General features: G+C 45.2%; 1 protein-coding gene and 1 pseudogene across 4 annotated transcripts in view; both read right to left on the bottom strand.

Moving 5' to 3' along the window:
* LOC147886103 (Plastid-lipid associated protein PAP / fibrillin family protein) overlaps nt 1–25,849 on the bottom strand; it is a 106,763-nt gene extending 80,914 nt beyond the window's left edge. For 3 of the 4 annotated variants that reach the window (XM_087395466.1, XM_087395467.1, XM_087395469.1), the window contains exons 1-8: nt 25,575–25,849; nt 25,450–25,503; nt 25,304–25,378; nt 25,096–25,218; nt 12,651–12,842; nt 12,475–12,558; nt 12,243–12,332; nt 12,048–12,101 (exon numbers count right to left, since the gene is read on the bottom strand). In XM_087395466.1, coding sequence (XP_087251592.1) covers nt 12,048–12,101; nt 12,243–12,332; nt 12,475–12,558; nt 12,651–12,842; nt 25,096–25,218; nt 25,304–25,378; nt 25,450–25,503; nt 25,575–25,820 — 918 coding nt within the window. In that variant the 5' untranslated portion in view covers nt 25,821–25,849. The remainder of the gene's footprint in view (nt 1–12,047; nt 12,102–12,242; nt 12,333–12,474; nt 12,559–12,650; nt 12,843–25,095; nt 25,219–25,303; nt 25,379–25,449; nt 25,504–25,574) is intronic. The other variant, XM_087395468.1, reaches the window with a different exon arrangement.
* Nucleotides 8,457–10,418, bottom strand: LOC147886104 (uncharacterized; annotated as a pseudogene).
* Nucleotides 25,850–26,506: the final 657 nt, after the last annotated feature.

The raw sequence follows: 26,506 nt of genomic DNA, 5'->3' as shown, positions 1-26,506 counted from the left end.
TGCACCCAGTGAGCAACAGTGACGGGCATTAGGTATGGTAAAGTTGTGGCCACATCCCCCACTATCATGCTTATGAATGTGTTGTGATGCAGCTTCCAGATTAAAACTGTCATGCATAGCTTGTTCTTGCTGCACAAGCTGCTGCTCCCTCATTGTGTATGTGTGCTCTTCGATATTTTGCCCCTTTATAGAGACCATACATGCTGGACACTCACCTCCTCAAAAACTTTGTCCTCGAACTTTACATGCCTAGAAGGATCGAGTGTAAGTGCATCCACATCCTTATCTTGCTGTGCATCTTCATCAATATCACAGATTTGGTCTCATTGCTTGGCGCCTCATCTATCTTTTCACCCATCAGGTCTGCTTCATTGTCACGGTTATGTAGGCTACTTTGAATATAGGCATTTCTTCCATTAGTGTGCTGAATTGCCAGGGCATCATCTGGAGCAATGTATCGGTCCTGCAAACTGATATAACAGCCCCTTTGCTGTCCATATTTGTTTCCATCATCTGGGCTGCTCTTTTTATCTGAGCGGCTATCCCCCAAAAAACCCATTTGTATTTGCAGCTGTAATCGCCTTGAAATAATCAGATTTGTGTCTTGCATACAAAGGCATGTTCCCTGCAGGGCTTTGTAGCATGATTTGGCTGTGTACTAGTGGAAGGCATAGGATGGCTTGGCTGCGTTACCCACATTTGCACATGTGCATTCTCCTCAGATGTTGGGTGGCAATTTTTATGAGCCTGCTTAGCCTGTGTCATCACCCCTCTGGTAATCATAGCTCCAAAAACAGGTGGTTGCTCTATGGCATTTGTATCTCCACATTTAGCATGGAATGACCCTAGGAATGACGTCTTTGTCGGTTCTAACAGCTGAATGTGTAATGTGCAACCACCGTCATATATTATCCCGACCTTGCAAGTTGTCCATGCAATGCACTAGCCTCTGAGGCATAGTGTAGTTCAGCTTGTAGACCACCTGAAATCTGATGCATGACAATCTTCTCAATAAGCCCAAAAGGGGAAAACACTTGATGTAACACATATTTTCCACAAAACTTCACCTTTCTTTACCTCCACATATGAGCCATCACACAGCACGACACGGCCTTTGACTGAAGGGATGTGAACTATGTTTCGTGGGTTGCCACACATGTAGCAAAAGAGTCAAGTAGGATCATGGTTGACATGAGAAGCCACACATAGACCATTTCGAAACTCAACAAGTGGTATGTTCAAGTTAACAAACAACAGTACTCCGTTCACCTACATGGGGGAGACGTAGACATCATTGTCGTTATGTATATGCAACGAAATGTGCACTTAAAGCATTGCAATTTAAATAAACAAACAACAGTACTCCGTTCACCTACATGGGGGAGACGTAGACATCATTGTCGTTATGTATATGCAACGAAATGTGCACTAGCCTCTGAGGCATAGTGTAGTTCAGCTTGTAGACCACCTGAAATCTGATGCATGACAATCTTCTCAATAAGCCCAAAAGGGGAAAACACTTGTTGTAGATGGTAATCAAAAGAGTTCCCTTGGGCTGAAATCCTGCTGTGCATGCAACGTCTGCCATAAAACCTCTACGTGGTGTAGAGAATGCATTATGGCGGTCTGAGTGGACCCCATGCTGGGGTATAGGTTGCTTGCCTTCGTCCAGTAATGCATGTGCGACAACCTTGCCAATCTGCTGAGACTGTTGACTAATCATCAGTTGTCCCAACTGTAAAGATGTATCCTGCTAGAGCATGGAGGAGAATGCTGCAAAGAATTGAGTCTGAACAACCCGAGATGTAGGAGAGAGGGCCTGAGTGGTAGTAGGAACATTTGTACCACTAGTGGATGCAACAACTGTGGCACGCACTTGCTCATACTGAGCAGCCTCATCATTGTCATGCAATACGTCACAAGGGGCACGCTTCGGTGGCATGGTGCCTAGCCCTGGAGAGAGGAGCTCGAATGTAGGTAAGGAGAAATGGATAGCAAATCGCTGCATAATGAGCACCTGAGATAGTGTGTGGAAACACGAAAATGTCGATGAAGAGGCTCAAAAGAAAGGTCATCAAAGAAGCTTCGAAACGGGGCTTGAATGAGCCAAAATAGGTGAAGGAGGCTGAAAAATTCTGAGTTTTGACCTCCTCTTTTTCTTTTATTTTTTATTTTTTTTGGTTTGGGGGGGGAGACCTAAGTCACCTAGGGCAGTTAGTATAGTTCTAGCCTAAGACCTTTAGGACTGTTAGGGCACTGTCTTAGACCAACGTAACCTAACTTTTAACCGTAGTTAGTACTAACCTAACCTAGACCCGAACTAACTAAACCTAACCTGGCTAACCTAACCTAAGTCAAGGAGCTAAACCCCACCTAAGTAACCAGACCTACTAACCGAAGTCAAGTAACCTTAGATCTAATCAATCTAAGGTTTTGGAGGCGTGCAAAACAGGGCGGAAGGCGGCGTCATGGCAGGCGGCAGCGGCAATCAGCCGGGCAACGATAGACGTTTTGGGCTTGTATGACGGGCTACCTATTCTCAGCACGCAGCGAACGGAGCTACCTGCTGACAGCTGACGGGCTGCAACTAACGGCCTACCCGCTTGAAGGCGTGAGAGATGCAGGCTTGAGCGACGGACGGGCTGCACGGTTGGTCAAACAGGATAGGCATTGGAGAGGTAGGTGCAAAGATCTCTAAGGCGACACCAGCGACAAACAATGTGTCAAAACAACTATGGAAGGAGCTATGGATGTCAGTTGTGAGATTCACGCCGGGTTCACCATGTGCGATCATCGAGCCAGTGCTGCCCTTTGGCTGGGCGACGGTGATGGCGAGGTTGGCTTTGTAAGCTCAATTCGTTCTGCGTCCTCACACTCAGCATCAATCTTCGAATCCCGAAACCATTAGCTCGATGTAGACGCTGATGTATCTCTTCTACAAGGAGAAGAGTCTGGTCTTTCAATTGGACAACAGATACAAAAGGGGCTCTGTAGTCTGTTGGTTTCTGGTTCCTTCTCTAGTTTGGCATGTCAATATTCAAAAGACAGCTAATCTGCAAAATTAAAACTAGTTCACATGATCTCAAGGTGGAGAGGAAAGAGAGAAGATATGGACTGCGCGCGAACTAGGAAGGGCAACGAGGAGAGTGAAGGCGTAAGCAAGGTAGGGATGAAAAGGGAGGAACCCTTGTAAACGTGGAGCTATGCTTTTAATCCCAAAAAACTAGTGCTTTTAACAAAAGCAAATCCACGCTTTTCCAAAAAACATGTGCCAAAAACAGCCTTGCATTTTTGTTTTCCTCAAGACCAGAAAAGCTCAAGCGTCGCAAAAGCGCCTCACCCCAGCTCCACATCCGCCTCAGCCTAGCTAAACCTACTACCTCAGCCTCCTAGCTCCACGTCCTGCCTAGCTCCACCTCGGCCTAGCTCTGCCTCCCACCTCATCCGCCTAGCTGCACCTAGCACTCACAATAGCAGGTCGTCGCGCCACCATTCAGCTCGCCTCAATTCCAGGCAAGAGCTCTAATGTTGCAGCAACGGGGCCGAGGGGGGTCTTTTCCCTTTCCTAAACCCTAGCTGGGCTGAACCCCTAGCCGAGCCAAGGGGTTAGTCTCAATTGGGGGTAACTGCTGCAGATATGGCCAGCACAGAATGGCCAAGCTTCTCTTCTTCTTCTTCTTCGAAATCCCCCTCAACCCCAGCAATCTCAACCAGGAAGACTCGATATGCTACAATGGCAGCCATGACAGTCTCCGTATGCAAAATCAACCCATTAGTGGGCAAAGAACCCTTTGGATCGACCCACTATTGGGCACCATCAGTAGAACTTTTATCTCCAACAACAAGAAAGAGAGTTGACTATTCAACTAGCAGATGTGACAGCTAGACTTCAGATCCTAGAAGGACCTAGGAAGCAGGCAGTAATTGATGAGGTTGTGTAATCTTGTAAGGCCTCTTCCCCTGTTAGAAAATACCCAACAGAGGGTACACACAGCGGAAGACTGATAGTAATGCCCAGGAGCTCACACAGTGTGCGGTGAGGGTGTGGAATCACAAACTTCTTTACTTATGTGCATTCAATAGATGTGCAGACTCATTAATAGACAATGAACCGGCCAGATAGAGAAACCACCAAAATATATATTTCCGTCCAAAACTATGGACACAATACAAGAGAGAGAGATCCAGAGTCCCACCAATGGTGTGGTCCTCTGATCTTACCACAAGGTCCTTCTCCTATCAGCTGGCTATCTCTAGACTCGAGCCTGCGTGCTCCACTTGGAGCTTCTGTAGACTTTCCGTCCTTTGACCTCAGCTCCTTGCTGCCCTAGAAGACAGCCAAGGTCTCAGCCTCACACTTGAGCTAAGTCTGCAGCAACACTGGTACTCCTTCAGCTTCTGGATGTAGGCCCCAAGGATTGTGCTCTGCTGCCCCTTTCTGCTCTGCTGGAAGCTGCACTGCGGGATACTGAAATGAGGCAAGAGCCTCTCCTTTTATAGGCCTAGAGCCTTGCTAAAAAAACCGACCAGCCTGCCCCAATCTGGCCGACCAGACTGTGGCTGGTCCAGCCCTATTAGGGCTCACAAACCGGGGCTTTTATGGCCCACACTTCTAGGGCCTTTGGCCCTCCAATCAAGGCAGGGGCCCAGCCTATATAAGGCATGCCACTGCCCACTGACAGCCACAATTTGCTGCTCCACCAGGCCTGCTGGTTCTGCTCTCTGCCAGGCTCTTTCCAGCCACGTGTCCTGCGCCGTACTGCCCCGTACATCCTGCTGTCCTGACCCGCCTGTACCGCGTCATCATCAGGGTCTGTTGCAGGCCCTTCACCTGCCCACTACCCTCGCCATATGGCTTGCCATGCTGACGCCATCTGCAGGTCGCAATCCTGTGAGGTGCTGCCCATGTGGCAGCCCCCTCTCTTTCTTCTCTCTTGGGCACATCCTGCCCTAGGTCTCCCTCCCCCACGCACTCCTCATTTGGGGGCTTACAGATGGGGAGGTGACCTTTCCAACACCCCCTCTCACCGACACATCTCGGCCCAATGCCAATACGTCAATCACGATGCTCCAGTAACTCCCTGGTCGTAGTCCTCTAGAACCTTTTGGTGTCGAAATCTTTTCCTGGCTTTTCATCCAGTGGCTCCTGCTCCACCAGGTCTGGTTCTGCTTCCGCACACCATCCTGGTACACAGGTCCATCTTTGGTAGCACCTCCTAGTACCACCTCCTTTAGTCACGTTCCTGCCTTTGAACTCGAGCAATCCAGCCATCACGATCTTCCAGTCGTCCCCCTCATAATGAGTGAACAACTTGGAGTCTTCCAAGCACCATGCTCTGAGGGTCTGTTTCAACCCGTCCTTCCTTTGGCAAGGTCTGCAACCAATGAATATTTCCAGATAACCTGGACCATGAACTCTCGCTGAGTTCTCAAGCAGGTACTCTTCTGGCTTCAGTACTCTTTGTCCATCACCTTCCAGCAATCTGCGTCCGAGATTTGAAGAAGCACCAATACTTCCCCTTCTGCCTTTGAAGAAGGCCAATTCCTTCCAATCTCGTATCACCTGAGACAATGAAGAGCAGAGTCTCTCCACAACATGCTATAAAGGCTCAAATGCAGAATATCAAATACATACCAGATTGTTGTACTGCCTGAATGTTCGCTCTGAAAGCAAACTCTCATTGAGGCACCCACCAAGCGCTTGTGTAATCCTGTACTATCCCCTTCTGAACTCTAGCATCCCTCTGACCATGAGACCCCAGGGCCCTCCATGGAATCCACCCTCGTGTCAGTGTCAATAGCCACGCACCTGGAAGGTACCAAGCACTCCATGCTGTCCTTCACCTTCACAAAGACATCTAACTCCTCGTCGACCCACATCTCTATGTTAGACATCCTCACTGTAATTTCTGGATCAACATATCTGACCTCGGTAACACTCGATGATGTCACCAGGAACAACTCTTTGATTACCACATTTGCTTTGGCCTCTCCCTCTGAATCTGAGTCAGACTCCTTTTTGTTTTTCTATCCCGCCTTTTTCTTTCTGCAGTCCTTTGCAAAATGTCTTGGCGTATCACAATAGAAGCACTTCTTCTTATGCTTCCTCTTCAAAGTCCCCTCGTCGTCAGAGTCGTCTTTCTTGGACTTGCCACCATTAGGCTTGCCCTTTCCTTTGCCAGCGGAATCCTTCACCATCGCCTTGTCGTCTTTGTCCTCGTTGTCCCGAGCTTCCTCTTGTAGCAGTAACGGACCCAACTCCTCAAACGTCAAAGGTTTGGTCCTCTGTCCTGCTGTCACAGCCATAACAAAGCTCTTGAAACTCCGAGGCAGTCTCCTTAGTACCATCAAGGCCAAATGGCATGAGTCTGTCTTCTAACCAACTACTGCCAGCTGATCCCTCACCACCTTGACCTTCGTCAAATGACTATGTACCGTATCTCGTTCTTCCATATCAAGATTGTAGAGTTGATGCTGAAGAAGCACAATCCGGGAGGTGTTGTCCGTCTCGTACAGATCCTTCAGAGTGGCCCACGCCTCTATTGACGTCTCGGCCAGCTGCATATGTGGAAGAACGGAGTCCGCCGTTGTCCCTATGATTATTGCCAGGGCATGGGCATCTCTGTCTTCCCAAGCTTCGAGCTCCTCTCTGTCTACTGCCATGACTATCTCCCCTTTCCTATCCACCATGTCCTCCAGCTTCGACTCCACTCCCGTGGTCAGCTTCCACAACTTCCGAGCCACTAAATGACTCCGGATCTTCACTTTCCAGATCGGGTAATTAGTCCCGTCCAGTTTCCCAGACTCTCCAAAGTTAGGGATAGTGAAAGAGAGAAAATTGGGGGAGGAGGAAGGGAAAGCAAGGGCTGAAGAGGCTGTAGAGGTCGACATCTCTGCTGTTTATACCACACAGCAAAGTCAACCAAACTTTATTTCACTAGACCAGAATTCTGAACGCACCTAACGGAACCTGAGTCACCCTCCTTCTCGCAAGGGCACAATCCTCCAGTCGTGGAAGTCGATTCCCATGAGCTTCTGAATCAGGGTCGTCCTTCAGCAAGGTCCCTGCCTTCAGGCTCCCACACCTATGAGCCTCCTACTTGGGCTCTAATACCATGTTAGAAAATACCCAACAAAGGGTACACGCAATGGAAGATTGATAGTAATGCCCAGGAGCTCACACAGTGTGCGGTGTGGGTGTGGAATCACAAACTTCTTTACTTATGTGCATTCAATAGATGTGCAGACTCATTAATAGAATATGATCCGGCCAGATAGAGAAACCACCAAAATATATATTTCCGTCCAAAACTATGGACACAATACAAGAGAGAGAGATCCAGAGTCCCACCAATGGTGTGGTTCTCTGATCTTACCACAAGGTCCTTCTCCTATCAGCTGGCTATCTCTAGACTCGAGCCCGCGTGCTCCACCTGGAGCTTCTGTAGACTTTCCGTCCTTTGACCTCAGCTCCTTGCTGCCCTAGAAGACAGCCAAGGTCTCAGCCTCACACTTGAGCTAAGTCTGCAGCAACACTGGTACTCCTTCAGCTTCTGGATGTAGGCCCCAAGGGTTGTGCTCTGCTGCTTCTTTCTGCTCTGCTGGAAGCTGCACTGCTGGATACTGAAATGAGGCAAGAGCCTCTCCTTTTATAGGCCTAGAGCCTTGCTAAAAAAACCAACCAGCCTGTCCCAATCTGGCCGACCAGACTGTGGCTGGTCCAGCCCTATTAGGGCTCACAAACTGGGGCTTTTATGGCCCACACTTCTAGGGCCTTTGGCCCTCCAATCAAGGCAGGGGCCCAGCCTATATAAGGCATGCCACTGCCCACTGACAGCCACAATTTGCTGCTCCACCAGGCCTGCTGGTTCTACCCTCTGCCAGGCTCTTTCCAGCATAGTTAGGGGAAATGGAAACGGGGAACGGAAACGGAAACGTAAACGTTTCGGGATTTCTGGGAGGGCTGAAACGGGGAAACGCCACGTCAGCAAGGGAGGTTTACAAAAGGGAGTTTGGAGATGAGAACACACACATTTAGAATGCTACAGCCTACAGCCTACCTGTAACTTAAAATATAGTGCATAATACTTACCACATGGCACAATGTCACTTAGAAGTTAGAACTTAGAACAAGTTACAAATTATAACTTAGAACTTGGAGCTTAGAAGTTAACTTAGCAGTGAGCAATACATATTACAAATATAAATGACAAATCTGAAATCAATGAGAAAAGCTGAAGATTGACAAGTTACAAAATGCCAAAGGCAATATAATATATGATTCATATATTATTATGTCTCATTGTCAAGAGTCAAGACTCAAGACTCAAGAGTCAAAAGTACAAAATTCAGATTCCCAAAAGCCTAGGCTCTAAGCCTTAAGGCCAACCGCTACATCACTGATGATATGATCAAAATCCATAATGTAGATTCTCGAATCTAGATAGCTCAGCTGCTCAAGAGTCCTCCTCCTCCTCCTCCTCCTCCTCCACTGCCATCTCCTCATCGTCGTCGTCGTCATCGTCATCATCCTCCCCCTCCTCATCATCATCAGTGAGGGTGTCATCAGGCTTATGAAAACCAATGAACTTGTCATGAGTGTACTCTTGTCTCATCCTGTTAAGCAAACGCAAGTTTGCATTAACAAAGACAAGATCGTTCGCCTTGTGTGCTTTGAGACGGTTCCTCTTCTTTGTATGGATGTGGGCAAAGCTGCTCCACATGCGCTCACAAGAGGAGGAGCTACAACCCTGGCTGAGAATCCGAATGGCAAGCGCTTGCAGCTGTGGGGAATCAGCTCCATAATCCTCCCACCATGTAACAGACCCAACTCGAAATCTGAAATTTGAAAGATCATAAAATTCAGATATATGGCAAAGCTCATGAAATCTGAAAATTATGAATCATTAAATAGTAAAATTTAAGAATTTAAATGAGTTAGGATTACCTGTCATGCTGGGCATCTGGCCATCCAAATATGCCCTCCTTATTGCGGTAATTGGCGAGCTGGTCCTTCACTGTCCGGCGAGCCTCTGGCATTTGCACCATCTTCTGAAGAGTGAGGTTCCAACCACGGACCACCTCTGCATCACTTTGTTGTGCAGTTGCCTTGTGTTGAAACTCTGGGTCCAACACAAATGCAGCCGCATGAATGGGAGAGTAGTACTGATTCCACCTAGTCACAGCCAACTCCTCCAGCTCTTTCAACCTGTGGGGATCTTTCTCTAACACTCTGATATTTTCTATCATGCGATCCATCCCCTCATATACCTTGCCAATAAAAGGCATGTCTCCATCAACCTTTTTTAGCAACAAGACAATCGGCTTACACAAGTCATACAAGTGTGATGCATCAGCCCAAAAGTCATCGCTGCCTATGCACAAATCGTACACCAATATCCCAAGAACCTGCTTTGAAGTGGGCCATGCATCCCACTGTGGGCTTGCCACAACCTGCTTAAGAGCAGGTCTCATTTCAATGAGTCTGCGAAGCATCACATAATTGTATGCAAACCTTGTCTCTGCATACTTCAAAAGCTCCTTCCTTGCATAGGTGCGATACAAAGAGAGAAAAATGATGGCGCGTAATAAACCTAACTATCTCTCTTGCATTATCAATTACAATTTTTACCCAAGGTAATTTGCCAATGTCTTTCAACAAATTATTCAAACAATGGGCAACACAAGAACTCCATTGAATATGGGGGTACCTTTGTTCCAATAATGCACCTGCAGCCCTATTGGTATTTTCACCATCTGAAACCAACTGCACAACATTAGACGGGCCCACATACTCCACTGCATCTGCCCACATCTGCATCAAAACATTTGCTGTTTTTTGTTGTACTCCGCACTCTATGGAGTGTATGTACAAAGAAGATCCTCTGCAATATGCCAAAATACCCTCTAGTGATCGACTACGTACATCACTCCAGCCATCTGCTACCAAAGTGACCCCATACTTATGCCATTTCTCCTTAACAGGCTGAATGGCCTCATTAACTGCCTTCACCTCATACTCTAGAAGCTTTCCCCTCAATGCATCAAAAGTGGGAGGGGTGTATGTGGGCCCAAAGGCTGTAATTTCAGTCACCATCTCCTTGAAATAAGCAGACCGTGCCACATTGAAACTAATCCCATTCGAGTAAAAGAAACGGGCCACGGCTGCATCTACCTGTGCCTTCCTTTGTGGATGCCATGCAGTATAAAGAGTGCTTTGCCTTCGTGTAGGTGGGAGAGGTGAAGGAGATGCAATAGGAGTAGAACCTGTAGCTCCAAGAACATGTGCACTCCCAGAAGATGAAATTGTAGTAGCAGCAGCAGAGGGAAGAGGACTCCTTTTTGCAGTAGCCATATGAGCACCTGAAGTAGCTCCTCCACCAGTGGATGCAATAGTCCTAGCTTTCTTCGCGGAAGGAAATGCCTCGACCTCTCGTGCCAACCTTGCTTTCTCTTCCTCGGATATTTCAGTGCATATTGTAATCCCCTCTCCCTTGATGCCAAGAAGATGGGCCTTCACCCTATCAGGAATCCCACCTCTTTTCAATCCACAACGCTTGCACATGAACTTGCGAGTGCCTCCTTTCTTGGAGTCGTAGCCACCCAGGAGATCGACTTGACTCCACCAAAAATCTGATTGGGTGAATTCTACCTCCAAATGAGACTCAGGGGTAGGGTGTCTTGAAGCCATGGAACTTTGGAAGCTTGTTGCTTGAAAGGGGGGCTGAAACTGCAAAGAGAGCCAAGGGTTGAAACTTGAAAGAGAGGGCTGAAGCCTGAAACTTGAAAGTGGGGCCTGAAAGAGGAGGGAACAGAAGGCTGAAAGAGAGGGCTGAAAGAGGGGGCTGAAGGAGGGCTGGAGGGGAGAAGATGATGATGGAGGGCTGAAGCAGGCTGCAAGAGAGAAAGGAGAGCAAAGGAGTGAATGGGGCTGAAGGAGGGCCCCTAAACCTTGAGGATGGATGGACTCTGGAGAGAGTATGAACTATGAGGCTGAAGGAGTGGAAGGAGGCAAAAATCGGAGGCAGAAAGGAAGAAAACGGGGCTGGCGGCGCATCTCGCAAGACATTGGAGACCTGGCAACATTTGTTGTCTAAAACGCAGCGTTTCAGCAACCTGAAACGCGTTTCAGGCTGGCTGAAACGTTTCAGCCAGCCGTTTCAGGGTCCCGAAACGTTTCGGGCTCTGAAACGCGTTTCAGGAAACGCCTGGTCTCTGAAACGGCGTTTCAGGCCTGGCTGGGCTCTGAAACGCATTTCAGCGTAACAGTGCTTTCCAGCCACGTGTCCTGCGTCGTACTGCCCCGTACATCCTGCTGTCCTGACCCGCCTGTACCACGCCATCATCAGGGTCTGTTGCAGGCCCTTCACCTGCCCACTACCCTCACCATATGGTTTGCCATGCTGACGCCATCTGCAGGTCGCAATCCTGTGAGGTGCTGCCCATGTGGCAGCCCCCTCTCTTTCTTCTCTCTTGGGCGCTTCCTGCCCTAGGTCTCCCTCCCCCACGCACTCCTCATTTGGGGGCTTACAGATGGGGAGGTGACCTTTCCAACATCCCCTACCCCTCAACTAGTCTCTATAGTTAAACACCTAGTTCTACTGAAGTAGATTCTGGAATCTCTTGGGTGAACCTATCCTTACTAAGCTTTGAAACCCCAACCCAAACACCAAAAATATCGCAAGCACAAAGGAAGAAACAAAGCAGAAAAAAGAAAAAGAAATGAGAGAGAGAGAGAGAGAGTTAAATTAGGTTAAATATCAAAAACAAAAGAAACAAGGAAACAATGATAAGCCAACGCACATATAAGAAGTCAAATGAAATGCCAACGCAAACACAAGGAAACAATCAACATCATTAATTTTTCTTCAGCTAGTTATTTATTTATTTATTTTAAATTTAAAAAGAATAATAAATAATAAAATAAGGGAATTTTAAATAAACGTACCTAAAAGCAGATGACCTCCAAAAATAGAACAAACCTAAGAACTACAAATAAAATGTTTAACATGGCCTGTTTTTAAGTTAATGGATTAAGAATAATCTACCTGCCAGCTGGGAAAACGATTCGTAGCTTTTTGCAGCCAATTTGCATCAGCTCCCTGTAAAAAATAAAAGGAACTGTTATTGCACCTTGAACTTAAGACATTTAGAAAAAGAACAAACTGCTAAAGGCAATGGGACTTGCTGCATTTCCATAATTATAACAGTCTTAACATGATTGAAGAAACTAACGAAATAACCTGTGAGCTCCATATCAGTCGCCATCTGCCTGCAAGGAACTCCAAGTCTGCAGAGTTCTCAATTGGACTTGGTGCAAGCTCTTGAATGACCTATATGCAAGACAAGCTGTAGTAAGAAATTAGAACCTCAACCAAAACAGCAACTTGCATTTAAGACTGTTGATGGCAAAGATATCATTAACACTGAATGTCTCTTCTTTTTCTCTGATGAGTCATCAAATTAAAAAGACACCTCTTCAACTCTCTGTCCAGAGAAAATCTCTTGTAGGAGCCGCTGTCGCGGATCAATCTCTTTTTGTAGCACAAAAGTAGTCCCCTATGTTGACCACAGACGAGACTTTGATTAAGATCTTAACAGACTCAGAAACTTCAGCTTATGAAAGATTCTAGCAGCATGTGGAGAAAAACCTTGTTTCCCCTTGAGATTCGAAGGTTGCCTGAAGGAGAAAGGTAAACAGTGTCCAGCCAACCCTTGGCTTCATCACCAAGTAACCGAAAAGGCACAGGGTATGGAACCTTGAAAGGAAGAAACTTAAATGAGAAAGCAGCTCTGTTGAACTGAAACAAAATGCGCCTCCCTGTACCAATTGATGCGGCAGCCTGAAATCATCCATTTTAGGTATCACATTTCAACAGAAAGAGCACGCAAAAAAGGAAGCAAACGTGAATAAGAAAAACTTTTAAGAGGTTGAAAGCAAACCAAGCACCAACAAATAAAACCCTAGAAAGTAAAATTAAATAGCCAAAGTTGATACTGTAAAGTGCTGTACAAACAGTCCGGAATCTTTGCATCGTATGGCTTTTAAACTAAGAGAGAGAAAAATATATTTTGAAAAGGAATGCCTTTCTACTTCCTTTCCATATGTTTTATTTTTCCACTTTTAGAGAGTTTTCGTCAGGCGAGAACCTTGCTTAATGCAATCCCTTCCATATTCAACTGCCTTTCTCAGCAAACTTCTCTCTAAACTCAAGGAAATACTTTGTCTTTGTCTAAGTTGAGCAAATTTTATTCTAACATTATGTTTTTTAAGGAGAAAAGGCTAGCATTTCATTATGACCTTTTGAACTAAAGATGTGCAAAAGTGATATAGTGCCATCTCTACTACAAATCATACTTTCACAAAATTTCCAACATCTAAAACCTTAGGGTAAAATTTTACAAGTGATATTATATTGGACAATATGCATCTATTCCACACAATGTTCTTGCACACATTTGAATGGAAAATATAATCGAATGTTCAAGTAATAAACTTTGTCATTTTGATCTTCCTAATTTGACCCTACTTTGGCTAACTGTGTAGGAGCATGCTCAACGAATGGCATCTCTGCAGATCAAAGGACTGGAGGTTAAAACAACAATTCGTGGCAACCACTGCATGCAAGAAAAGTCTCCATGCAAGCCACAAACTTCCTCGTATGGTGACTACCTTTGCTTAAAAATTAAAATGTGGGGTAGGGATTTAAGCCCACTACAATAAAACAGTAAATTTGCATGGCTTTCCAGCACATGCAGATGTGTAGGAGCATGCTCAACAAATGGCATCTCTGCAGATCAAAGGACTAGAGGTTAAAACAACAATTCGTGGCAACCACTGCATGCAAGAAAAGTCTCCATGCAAGCCACAAACTTCCTCGTATGGTGACTACCTTTACTTTTCACAAAATCCAAAATAAAATTGAAATGTGGGGTAGGGATTTAAGCCCACTACAATAAAACAGTTAAGTTGCATGGCTTTCCAGCTCATGCAGATGCATGCGAACTGAGCTTGCAAGCTGTTCTAGAATACCAATGTGTAAACAAATAAACTTTGCACACATGCCACATGCAAGCATTGCACCTGCCATGCTTTACTGCTGTGCTCTTACATGCACAGCCATCAAAGCATGCACGCATATGCATGCCAAACAACAGTTCAAAAAGCCAGGTGCCACCAGATTTGTGAACCTGCAAAGGAACTTTCGCCTATACAAAGAGGTCCATGAGCAGATCAGTTCACCGCGCAACCTCTCAGAATTGCCAAATAACCTGTTAGAAGTTAGAACTTCCATATGCTGCCAAAACTTGTATAGGTAGTCGAAGCCTCCGTACAGCTTGTCAGAACCTCCATACCGTCTATCTGAGGCTCATACAAATTGTCAGGACCTACGTACAGCTTGCAAGGGCAACCAGAACCTCAGTACAGACCGTCAACAACAGTAAAGCCTGTCAGAACCTTCGTATAGGCTGACAACCTTTGTACAGGCTCTCAGAGCCTCTATACAGCCACCTCCATATAGGCTGCAAGGCTCTCACATGTGTTCCAACAGGGATTTTTACACACTCCTAAGTTGGATTTTCTAGCACCTAGCACTCCGCCATTAGCTACAGCCAATCCAGGCTGTGAATCTACCAAAAGCTCAAAAGTGTCCAGACTAAGCTGACAATATAGCCAGAATTGGTTTATACACTCAAGCCAACAATTTGGCCCAGATAGGTTTCCCGTGCAATTGATGACCTGTTCAAGTCGACGAATCAACCTCAAACATCATATGTGCACACGAACTGAAAGAAGCTCAGTTCAGCTTGTCTCATAGACAGGCTAAGTCTTACGTTGCAGGATGGATTGGTGACATAAGATCCTCACAGAGAGACCAACGGTAATGTGTTTGAATGTAAATAGTCGATTGTGCTGATAAGTTTTAAGAATTGGTCAAGGATTTAGTTATCGAAGTCTTGGATGATCAGGGTCGAGACGACTATGAGGCTCCGAGACTTCCATGCACATTAGATGGTTAAATCATTAGCCATGCTGCTAGGGGCAAAGAAGTGTTAGTGACCTAGAAACGAACCGAAGGGGGAAAATGATTATATGTGGAGGATTTTTGTTTGAACCCGTTTTGAAATGGGATTAATGAATTATTTGATTACGTCTCAAGGTGAGCGTGGTTTAAAAACTGTCTGCACATGAATGTAAGGCTGGGGTGTGATAGCGTCTTGGACACCTGCGAGTTGGTCAGGGTAGAGGGAGCAAACTTGAACGTAATACTATACCCAGAGGCAAGTTGAATCCACGTCGTCATTAGAGGGAGAACCATGCACCAAATCCTTATCTTCAACGAATGCCTCAGGGTTTCGCTACACCTGGGAGAATGATTCTCAACAAGGTGACCACTTGATTAGACAGAGTGAAGTTGTCAATTCCCAAATTCTGGTGACCAAGTTTGCTTTGATACCAACTGAAATGGGCACCCAAGGCGAGGGCTAGCTATGTTAAAGCCTTGGTGTAATCCAGGTGCCAAGACTTGCAAAACCAGAATAGATTAGAAAGACCAAATAGGGGGAGCTGGCAAGCTCACCTCCCAGCCATAGATCTAGTATAAAATATTACCATCCGTGTCTGTGGTTAGCCATCCACATCCATGGCCACAACCCCCATGTCCCATACCGTGGGAGTCCACTAGACCAAGTGTTAGGCATAGGCCTGCTCAAGCTCCCGTTATCCCATGTGGGATGGAGTCCATCCCGAAGGATCCCAATCAATCAGCCCACAGCTCATTTATATAGACTTACCAAGGGATGTCCTCATCTTAATTGCACTAGCACACTTGATATACTAACTGACCCCTTCTAACAGGTCCAATTCTTGGACCTAACCCATCATTAATGCTAGCTCATGCTATGACTATGGGGTGGGGTGATAACATTATTAGGCTTAGTTCTACCCCAGGCCTGAGCCAAGTTGTGCCACAGATTTCCCTTATGTGTGGACAGATCCAGCCCTTAGAGTGTCCATATCCATGTCTACCCAGCCCTCTCTACTGGGCCAAGCGTATGGCTCCGGACTTTCCTAAAGTCATTGAGGCACCGTGTTCATTAATTTTCAGCCATGCCTCAGCCTTCTCTGTCAAATTTATTATTATTGCAACTTGTCATGCATTGAGTCTCTTGCTTGGGCGAGCTTAGTGTGTTGCCATTGCTCATATAATGGAATCTATGTTACCACTTACTGGGTCATAATATAGATATTCATGTCACTTGGCCAAGCATGAGGAGAACAACACATGCCCATAATATTGTGTCGCCACACGGCGGGCCTTTTGCTTGCCCGACTTCATCTGGGTGGAGTGGTCTCTTATATTGGCTGCCATCTGCAGCACCTAATCTTGATTCACGCCATATGGGTTTGTGTGCTTTCTTATAGAAATCTGGACACTCATTTCCTCTCTTGGCTTCAAAGAGCATCATTTACTGAAAATAGAAAAATATTACATCAGTAAGGAAATAACTTTAAAATGCATCATAAGAGCTGTACACATACACTCTGTTGTGGATTCCACAGAGAGACGCCATCCATATTGACGCTTCTCTGCCAAAACTATTAGAAACAATATGCAGTCAGAACTGATTACCACTACACAAATCTTTATTTCATTAGTCAATTCTCTGATCTATAGATATTACTCCAAGGTAAGCGCTTAATAGCTTTTATAGTTTCATTCTAAGATTGGTCAAGTGTATAATCTTAAGTAGTAGAGTGAATATTTATGTAATCGCTGAGACAGGTTAGGATCCTTAGTGTTTAGGGAGTTATAAATTATGGCAAAGTTACACAGCATCTTTAAATAGAGCTTCACAGCTGAGAGGAAGAGGTTTATAAGAAATGATAACGCCAAGTAATGATAAGCATGGGCTCTCCCAAAAGCCACAAAGACTGTTTCGTGTTGAGATGTGTTTAGGCATGTTCCTTCACTGATCCTATATATAGGTTTGCCCACATAAAAAACACAACAAAATCTCGTTTTGTAGTTACAGGAGGCAGGGAAACTATTAAAGTATTGACATGAGCATACAGGCATTAGGGTGGGATGATAATTCTTTAGGGAGTAACTAATCATGGTAAAGTCACATAGGACCTTTGAGCTCCACTGTTGAGAGGAGGAGATTATTAAAAAAACGAACCCAAATAGTGATAAGCATGGGTCCTCTCATCATCATCCCCAGCAACAGCAAGATATCAGGATGGATGAGGCAGTGGAGGCATGAAGTCGGCAATAGAGTGCTGTCGGCCACTCAGAGGTGCAGCCCTGGCATATGTGAATAAGGAATATGTGAAAGGGAGGTCTCTTCATGTTTAGAGACCTACACAAAGTGCTTGTAAGGTCTTAGGTCACGAATCTTTTCATGTGGACATTTAATCCATGTTCATACCACACTAGAGCTATAAGGATTTTTAGCCCTGTAGGCCCTTTCTCCGCCATTTAAAAATGGTCAAATGAATACCAGAAACATCATATTTCGGCCTTCTAGATCCCTTTTCAGCAAGAAAGCTGCTGCCTTCATCTGGAACTCTTCTGGCATGTAAGGCATTTGAATTATACCTTTGTTGTACTTCATCCATTAGAGTACAGATGTCTTCTTTGTGAAGGGCATGTTTAGCTTTTTGGGATTTTGGGCACCTCAGTGGTCCATTTCTTGAACAATATGGTTGTATGTTGAAGTCCAGGTGCTGTTGAGCGCATGGGAGACCCTAAAAGCTCCTTAAGGCCAAATCAGTAACAATTTCGCCCATAACTAGTAGCTCCTCAAGTCTTGAATATTCTGCAAGCACTCTAGTGGACAGCTCTCTTGCATTCTCTCTTGCTCCCTTCCACCTTTGCCTATCCCCATTGCAAAGCCATCACTCTTACTTGCCTTGCACTCAATTTTTCTAGCCTTCTTATTCCAGCCAACAATTCTCTTGTTCTAGACGTATGGTGTCGTCTTCCGATCTCCCACAAGTTCCTACGGAAGGTGTGCAGCATGATGAGTCACTCCCTCCTTAGCCACAACTGCATGAGCCATCCATGTCTCAGCTCGCTTAGCTGAATTACATGATCGAGATGGTTGCTTCTCTGCTGCAGCAGCATCATCATGTATAGAAGATTACGATACATGCTGTGCCACGGGGGATTCCTATGCTGGGGAGGAGGGGATTCCTAAGTATGTGCAATCTGGGTTTAATCACTTACACTTCAGCCTAGTAAACTACTAGAAGTTCAACGTGTTACTGCAGTGGTGGCTTACTTCCATGATAACACAAGTATTTGGTTCTAAAATTTAAAGAGGACGTCGGAAGCACCATTTCTTGGACAGAGTTTAAAGTTAAATTATGGAGAACTTCTCAAAGGAGCCCGGTGAGTTTGAAATTTTCTTTGAACTCAAAAGGCTCGTCATATGGGGAAGGGTCTAGAGTAGTACAACAGCGAATTTATTTTGTTGCACTGCAAGTTTCCCACTTTTTTCTGCCCAAGTATGACGATTATTTAATATATCGGTCTGCCATGAGACTATCAAAATGAGATTCGCTGCAATAAACTTACATCATCGGAGTGAGAGTGAAGTGTAGAGCAGAAGCATACACACAAGAGAGAGAGAGAGACAGACAGACCGACAGACAGAGACAGAGACAGAGAGAGAAAGAAAAGAAAGAAATTTTATTAGAGTCTTCGGAAGACCGATGGGTCTATGAGACTGAAAGAAAACCTGATACAAATCACAATAAGGGTGGAGCTACTAAAACGAGCATCATCACCTGTGCTAAATCCTAAGTCTGATCATACATAATCAAATACATCTGGGTATGACAATGAAAAGAAAAAAGACTGGAGCGAAACGTAGTTCTCCGTATGTCATGTCACCCTGGCTGGTGCATAGCCGATGATGGGGCGTTGGTGTTGTCAAGATATCCCGTGCATCTCGGTCTCCTGGGAGAGGCTCGACGCACGACCAAAGCCACCGTGACTCCCGTGGGACGTATCCCGGGTCTAAACAATGACGGGAGGTCCCCCAGAGTGATCTGTGTGTCCCCTCGATGTCTCGTGTGTCGTGCTGCAATCGTCAGGTCGGGGTCTCTATCACGTCCGCGCCTAGAGACTGGACGGTCAATGTCACTCGATGGAAAGAACTCTGTGATCCTGCTCTGAGAGGTGTCTGATGGTGTGGCCAAGCCCCGTCGCCTGAGTAAGTACTCTCTATGTCGGGCCCCAGACCTTGAAACCTTAAACAATAGGATACTTAGGTATTACCTTACCTTGTACCCCATAAGTTTTGAGAAAACTTGGAACCCAATTGAAATTTCTGCTCACCAATGGGCCTTTTCCAATTATGATCCACAGCCGATGACTTCTGAAAAGTCCCAATTTCTCCTTGGAGTTGTATTTGGGCTCGTATAATTCTGCTAGCTCATCCAAGGACTTGGGTCTAGATGCAATTACATCTAAAGCAATACACGATTGTAGCCCATGTATAAACCTGATCATCCTCTACTAGCTCATCCAAGGACTTGGGTCTAGATGCCATTACATCCAAGGACTTGGGTCTAGCTGCCATTACATCTGAAGCAATAGATGATTGTAGCCCATGTATAAACCTGATCATCCTCTGCTAGCTCATCCAAGGACTTGGGTCTAGATACCATTACATTTGAAGCAATAGATGATTGTAGCCCAGCCCATGTATAAACCTGATCATCTGCTGCTTGATATAGTGCCTAACTGAACCATTTTACACTAAATCATACAACTGGCACACATATTGATTCACAATCAAGGGTGAGAGAAAGATAACAACCATCTCATCTCTAAACTCTTCCCATGTAGCCAAAGCAGGTCTAAGTCACTATCAACTTCTTTAAGGTAATGCCTCCACTATGTGTGAGCATATTCCTCAAGATGTAGTATATCAAACTGAATCTTGGCAGCAGCATCTCTAGGGCTTAATTTGAAGTAATCTTCCAGCTTGCTTAGCCATTCTTGCAACTCATTAGGTGAAGCAGTCTCCCCCTTGAACTTCTGCAAAATAATCTTGTTCTTATAGTCCTTGCCCATACTTGATCGTTGTCCCATCTCCTTATGAATATCACTATGTATAGTCTTCACAAACCGTGTGAAGGTCATAGCTTCTCTGGCATCAGGGTCTAACTGGTTGTAGGCCTCTAGGCCTCCTGAGGGATGCTTGATATACTTTGGAAGAGGAAGGCACACTTCAGGACCTGTTCCATGAGCTGGACCATATTTTGAACCACCAGAATGAGTCGTGTTCCATGAAGGTATAGGCTTGGGAGATTGTTGTGGATGTGCTCTTCTGGCTTCAGCCATGAATTCACACTTGCTTGGATTCATTCCAGCATGACCTAGATCCATAGACCGCTTAGGTTGCTCATCCCTGGCAATCTCCTTCCCTTTAGGCTCTCCCCTACTCCCTAAGTTCACATCACTGATAATAGTTCTTAATTGAGTGAAGGCATTATCAAACTTAGCCTTGGAATCCTTTTCCACAGCTTCAATCCTCTGCTCCAGGACTGCGTTGAATTGTCCAACTTGACCAATTAACTTCTACCTTTGGTCCACAAGTTGCTGCATCAATTTACTCTGTTTCTCAAACATTTGTTCTACATAACAGTCATGAAACCCTCAAAATCAAGCTTGGTCCTAGGGTGAGGGGACTTAGAAGGTGATTGGTTATTGCCTCCTCATGCTCATGATCACTGGCTTGAACATCATCTATAGTTGCCAATGCCTCTACCTGACCCATTAATTGACCTTCGTCATACCCCATTTCGGGTCTGAAATCCCTTGGTAGCTTACCCTTCTTAGAATTAGGGCCAGATTTCCTTGGAGCCATCAGAATTATAAGCAATTTCCTTAGGTATGTACCAGATTTCCCCAAATTTCCAAGCCTCCTTGAGGGCAGCTTCATAAACCCGATCGACTAGAAATGAAAAGGCTGTCTATAACTATTGAGAACACTGTTTGGACAGTAAAATCACTGCTTGGAACATTGTTTAGGTCCTATTTAGAACACTGTTTATTTAGAATGTTTAGAACAATGATTGAACAGTGAATTTTCTGCCAACACATTGTGTAGGAATACAGTTTGAACAAGATAGAATCACTGTCTAGAAAGGCTCTGTCTCAACAGAATATACCAGCTGCCAGGGATAGCAGATCCACTGTCCACATGGCAGTTCCAGCCTAATTCACACGCCCTGATTCACAATTTTGAGGGCTCAATTATCAGGATAGAATAGAGAAAGATAGCATATAGAACTGAAAAGCTCCAAATTATGTGATCTGTAGGATAAGAAGCACTAAACTGTACCATCTGGAAACAGATTTCGAGGCAGAAATAGGGGCAAATGAGCTCCAATCAGAGTCCAGCAGCTGGGGCAACTCCTTGAATACCATCAGAACAGAAATTGAGGTCATAAATGTCCAAATCGCTGCAGAAATAAGATTTTACCTGCACCACTGGATCCTAAGCAATTCTGGCTCAAATCTCAGAACTGAATTTGTTGAGGGCTTATGATGAGAATAGCAGGCTGAACAAAATGATGTATCAATCATTCAATTGTGAGCAGGTTGAAATTTCGAGGTAGTCTGAGCCTGACACGTGTCAATCTGGAGATAGAGACCCTGTTCACGATAGATTTTTGCAGGAAGGTAGGCCCAAGGCTCACGAGTAGGTGATCCAAATTTCAAAACGAAATGACAAAGATTTGACGACAAAATCCCATGAAAAAGGCTCTGATACCAACTGAAACATAGCTTCTACTAAGGGATGCTAACAGGACTAATTTTAGGGAAACTTTGAGACTGTTTAGCAGAAATAGCAGAGAAGGAAGTAGAGGGAAAAGGTTTGGTCACTCTCACTTGAAGAGGGCATGGGATCTAGCAGGTCCCACATGGCTGGCTAGCTTGGAGTTAGGTGTACTCCTTCTTTGCATGTGCAGCCTGGAGGCTGATTTAGAAAGTACTAACAATCATAGAATGGAATGCGATTGCATTAGTGTTGAATGAATCTCAAGTACAGCTGAAGCCCTTTATATAGTTTTACAAAAGTGGGCCAGCACACCCTTATGGGATATTACAACAGGGTTGCCACGTGGCAAGCCCACAATCAATCCTTTAAAAACTACTAAATGTACAAAAAAGTACTAAAGTAACTACAATTAGTGGGACTCTTTATTGGCTAACAGAGCCTATTATCTAGCTGTCTGGTAACCTAGAATTCAGTACTGTTACAGCCACGATCTGAACAGGCTGTTTGGGGAAGAGAAAGCCGACCTTGTGGACTGGAGGGGCTAAAAGTGTAGGGCTATATGTGCCTCTGTCTCTACTGTCTGCGAATCACAGAATCTGCAAACTCTGACATGTCGCGGCAGATTGAGCCAAGCTCCTGTCTCTATTGCCAAGGTATGTGACCGTGTGCAAAATCTGGCAATATTCCTGCGATAGAGAAGAGGTATGGGAGTACTGATGTATGGCTGAGCAGGGGCATCTGGTGTCATGAAAGATGACCAGCATAAAGGATTTATTTGATCTTGATAGTATTCTAGCTTGGTCCTCTTTTCTGCTGTCAACCATTGGGTTTGTAGAGTGCATAGTAGGGACAACTGGAGAGAGAGAGAGAGAGAGAGAGAGAGAGAGAGAGAATCTACACAGATAGAGGCAATGGAAACTGTATATATATAGCATGGGAATGCACCTAGAGAGTCGGAGAGAAATGCTCCAGAAGTGATCAGGTGAAGTGAGTGGGCAGGGCTATAAATAGCCTGCTATGTAGACCGACCCAGGAGCAGCTAATTGGCCGACCCAAGGTCCAGTCAACCAACTAGGCTGGTCAGTTGACCCGACCTCTAGGTCGGTGTAACCCAATTAGGGTTAAGGCCATAAATGGCCTGGCCTACCAGACCTAGAGACTGAGCCAAGCAGCACCCCCAATAGCCTTTAAAAAGGCCTCCAATCTCAGCCTATCCCCACAGAAATAAGTGCGGGGACACCCACATAAAAGCCCTCACTCACTATGAGATGCATATAACTCCAACAGTAGGTCGCTTTGCAACAATCTATGTTGATAGAGTATTACATCTCAGGAGGAGACAAAGGTTCACTTGGTGATTCGTTGGATGGCAGTTTTAAAGGCCGTCGCCTGGCAAAGGTGCCCCGCACCAATACGAGACTTGTAAGCACCAGTAAACTCAATGAAAGACAAGGAACAGTCCCTCTACTTCAAATGTCACAAGGCGGGTCACATCACCAAGGACTATACCTTTGTTGCCTTCAAGAAAAATAATGAACAAGGTAAAGGTAAAGCAGTTGATGTCACGGAAGTTTCCATGCCAAGTATGTCTGCTGAAACTTCCATCATTGATTTGTTTACTAACATAAGGCAAGATCTACATTTGTTTGATCCTACATATTGGGGGACTACTAGATGGATGGCACAACAAAGAAGGTTATGCAAAATAACAATTCAACAGTCTCATAGAGAGAATAGAGCTCTAAGCCAGATTCTCCACCTTGCGTTGATTCTCTTCAGACATGGCAACAATGCAAAAAATTGGGAGTAGAATTTTCTTAACAGAGGACAACACTAGCCCTGTTAACCACCCTTCCTCCATACCTTTCTTGATCATAGCAATCAAGGGCACGGCATACAAAGCAACCAAGAGAGCGGCAACTGGACAGCCTTGCCCAACAGAACCTGTGTAGGCCAAAACTGCCTACCACTCACTGCACTTATCAGGGAATTCAAATCTAGGCCTAAAGACTCTAGGACTCAAATCGATGTAATGAAAGCTATACTATGTTAGCATTAGAAAATAGTTTTTCTTTATAATAATAGTACAAATGCTTCAAGCACTCCCATGTTGGGGCTCTAATATACAAGCTACTCAGTGGTCCCATGGATCTTTTTGGCCTTCCACAGACGTTAATAGAGATTTCATTTTTTCTCTCCCTTTCTCTCACTGAACCACAAGGTATGTACCCATTTTGGGGCTCCGATTTACAAGCCACTCATTGGTCCCATAGATCTTTTTGGCTTCCGCAGACATTAATAGATGTTGGTTTCATTTTTAGCACTGAGCCTTGCAAGATGGCGCTCTACTGAGACTTATGCAAAAAAGTGTTCTCCCATAGATTTTGGGCACTCCATGCCTTGATTGTGGAAGTTGAGACAAAGGCAAGTAAAACTCACATTCAAAAAGAGATTAAGGAGCATAAACCCAGATGTGAAAACGCATTGAAGATTCGGATAGAAGGACTCCCTGAAAACTGGTATAAGGATGAGGACTCTTTTAGTGAAACTTAGCACAGGTCAAAGCAGCCATGCCCAACCTTGAATGGAAGGATGATGATGAAGATGAGGATGATGAAGGGGTAGCAACTAACATCAAACACTCCAAAGGACATGCTATCATCACTCTTAAGTCACGTTAACTACAAACCAAGATTCTCCACCAATCACATAAGCTGTTAAGGGACAAAGGTATGGATAGCTGAGGAGCTCACACGAGCTCAACTGAAGAACAAAGTGACTGAGTTAGCCAAGGTTAGAGCTGCAAGGAAGGATGGAAAATGGGCAGTAAACCGTGAAGGCATGGCAATTATCAAAGACTTAAAATCCGAACCAAAAGACTCTCGGTCTTAAACTGATGTATGGCCGATTATATGTTTTTTATGCTTTATTAGATGTAGCTACTGTAAATAAATAGAGCTGCTTCTGCACTCTATGGGAGCTGCCATGTGCCCATCGTGGGGATTCCTCACGAGAGAACCGGATATTCTCTTCCCGCTGGTTTTAATAGAGTATATGGCCATGCTTTTACAACATAAAAAAGGTCCATATTCGGCCTTCCAAGATGGTTATGTCGCAGAAGCCCAATGAAAGACACACTATGCAGGCTTACCGCCGTTAAACGATAACTCAATGTAACGTATCAAAACAAATACTCTCCAGACTTATACTTCTCACTCAAGATCAAGATTTGATCATAAACTACATGCCATAGGAACGTTAACCCCGCCACAGTGAAAAACGCAAACATACCTCTACTTTGAGTTCGCCTATGGCATCTGAAAACCTCACAATGTTCGACACTCGAGGTTCGTCCGTTCCCCGTAAAACGATTTCTTGAAAAACGCTAAAAGTATCCACGCCCACGAAAGTCCTCTGCTAAACCACAGTGGTTTGGCAAATAAGCGAACCACAAACAGAATGCCAGCTGGAAAAAAAATCGATGTTGAGTGAAGCGTGCCTGGATAGGAGATGCAGTCCCTGGCCGCGTGGTGAACATCAGACACCAAGTTCCTTCGATTAAACTAGAGCCAGTCTGTGGCAAAAGATGATAAGAATAGGTCTTTGGATAACGTGATAAAAATGGTGCGTACGTAGGTAGCTTACAGGGTCATCAACGCCGCCTATTGCTTCCAATTTCTCCACTGCATCGGAGATGCTCTGCGCCACACGTTAAACAGCTATCAGATGATGCCTTCGAAACTCGGCATTGAACTATATTCGTGGGCTACCTGAAGTTTGACGGAGGAAGCACCACGCCCGCGACCCTGAACACCAATAAGCGCGTCGATCAAATTGGCCTCGGCTAGTTTCACAGAATCGTGTTCGCCTTTGGCAACGGCGGAAGAATATACTGCAAGAGATTTGAAGCTGGTAGTTCCTCTCCGGCCAGAAGCGACAGTAGAGGTGGGAAGGAGACGTAGAGGAAGCGCGAAGCTGGATGCAGAGGATTTTGTGGGTGCGACGAGGCGCGCCATAGCTGTAGGCTGCAGTCCGTCCAATCTGTTAAAGCTTATACACTATGGTCTTTCCACGTGGCAATCAACGCTTATGCCGAGTGGAATGCAATCCTATGGCAAGGTCACGAAATCTAATCTCCACCTTGCACCTCGCCAATTGTATCTCCTAATTCGCCTTCGAAAATTCCTAGCTTCCAGACCACAAACCCGATTGAATTCGCATGAATTGAAAAGCATTGCTAATTTTGGGCAAAAAATTCCTGCCCTCCTCCCTACGCCTCTCCCGCTCTCTCTCCCTCTCCCTCCCAAATTAGCTCTTCCCATATTAGTTCTTCCATTGTTATGACAAGTAGCATGACCCGTCTACAACGGGTTAGAGACCCACTCTGTTGGGTCTCAAGGTGAAATCTATATCTCTCTCTCTTTCTCTCTCTCATTGTGTGTGTGTGTGTGTGTGTGTGAGAGAGAGAGAGAGAGAGATGTGTGTGTGTCAATGTGCGTGCATGTGCACTCTCTCTCTCTCTCTCTCTCTTTCTCTCTCTCTCCCTCCAGAGGGGGAGAGAGAGATTTATATATTCATATAGGCACACACATAGTCTACATGTAAATGAAACGCACACACAAGCACTCAAATGTATGCATTTTAACTCTCTTGTGCTAACTCCCACTTGTGTGTGTGTGGGTGTGTGGGTGTGACAAAGACA

Source organism: Dipteris shenzhenensis, chromosome 24, assembly GCF_047967505.1.
Source record: "Dipteris shenzhenensis isolate YYH24624 ecotype China chromosome 24, Dip_SZ_1.0, whole genome shotgun sequence".
Taxonomy (NCBI): domain Eukaryota; kingdom Viridiplantae; phylum Streptophyta; class Polypodiopsida; order Gleicheniales; family Dipteridaceae; genus Dipteris; species Dipteris shenzhenensis.
The sequence above is the reverse complement of the archived record's forward strand: the minus strand, read 5'-3'. Positions and strand labels throughout refer to the sequence as shown.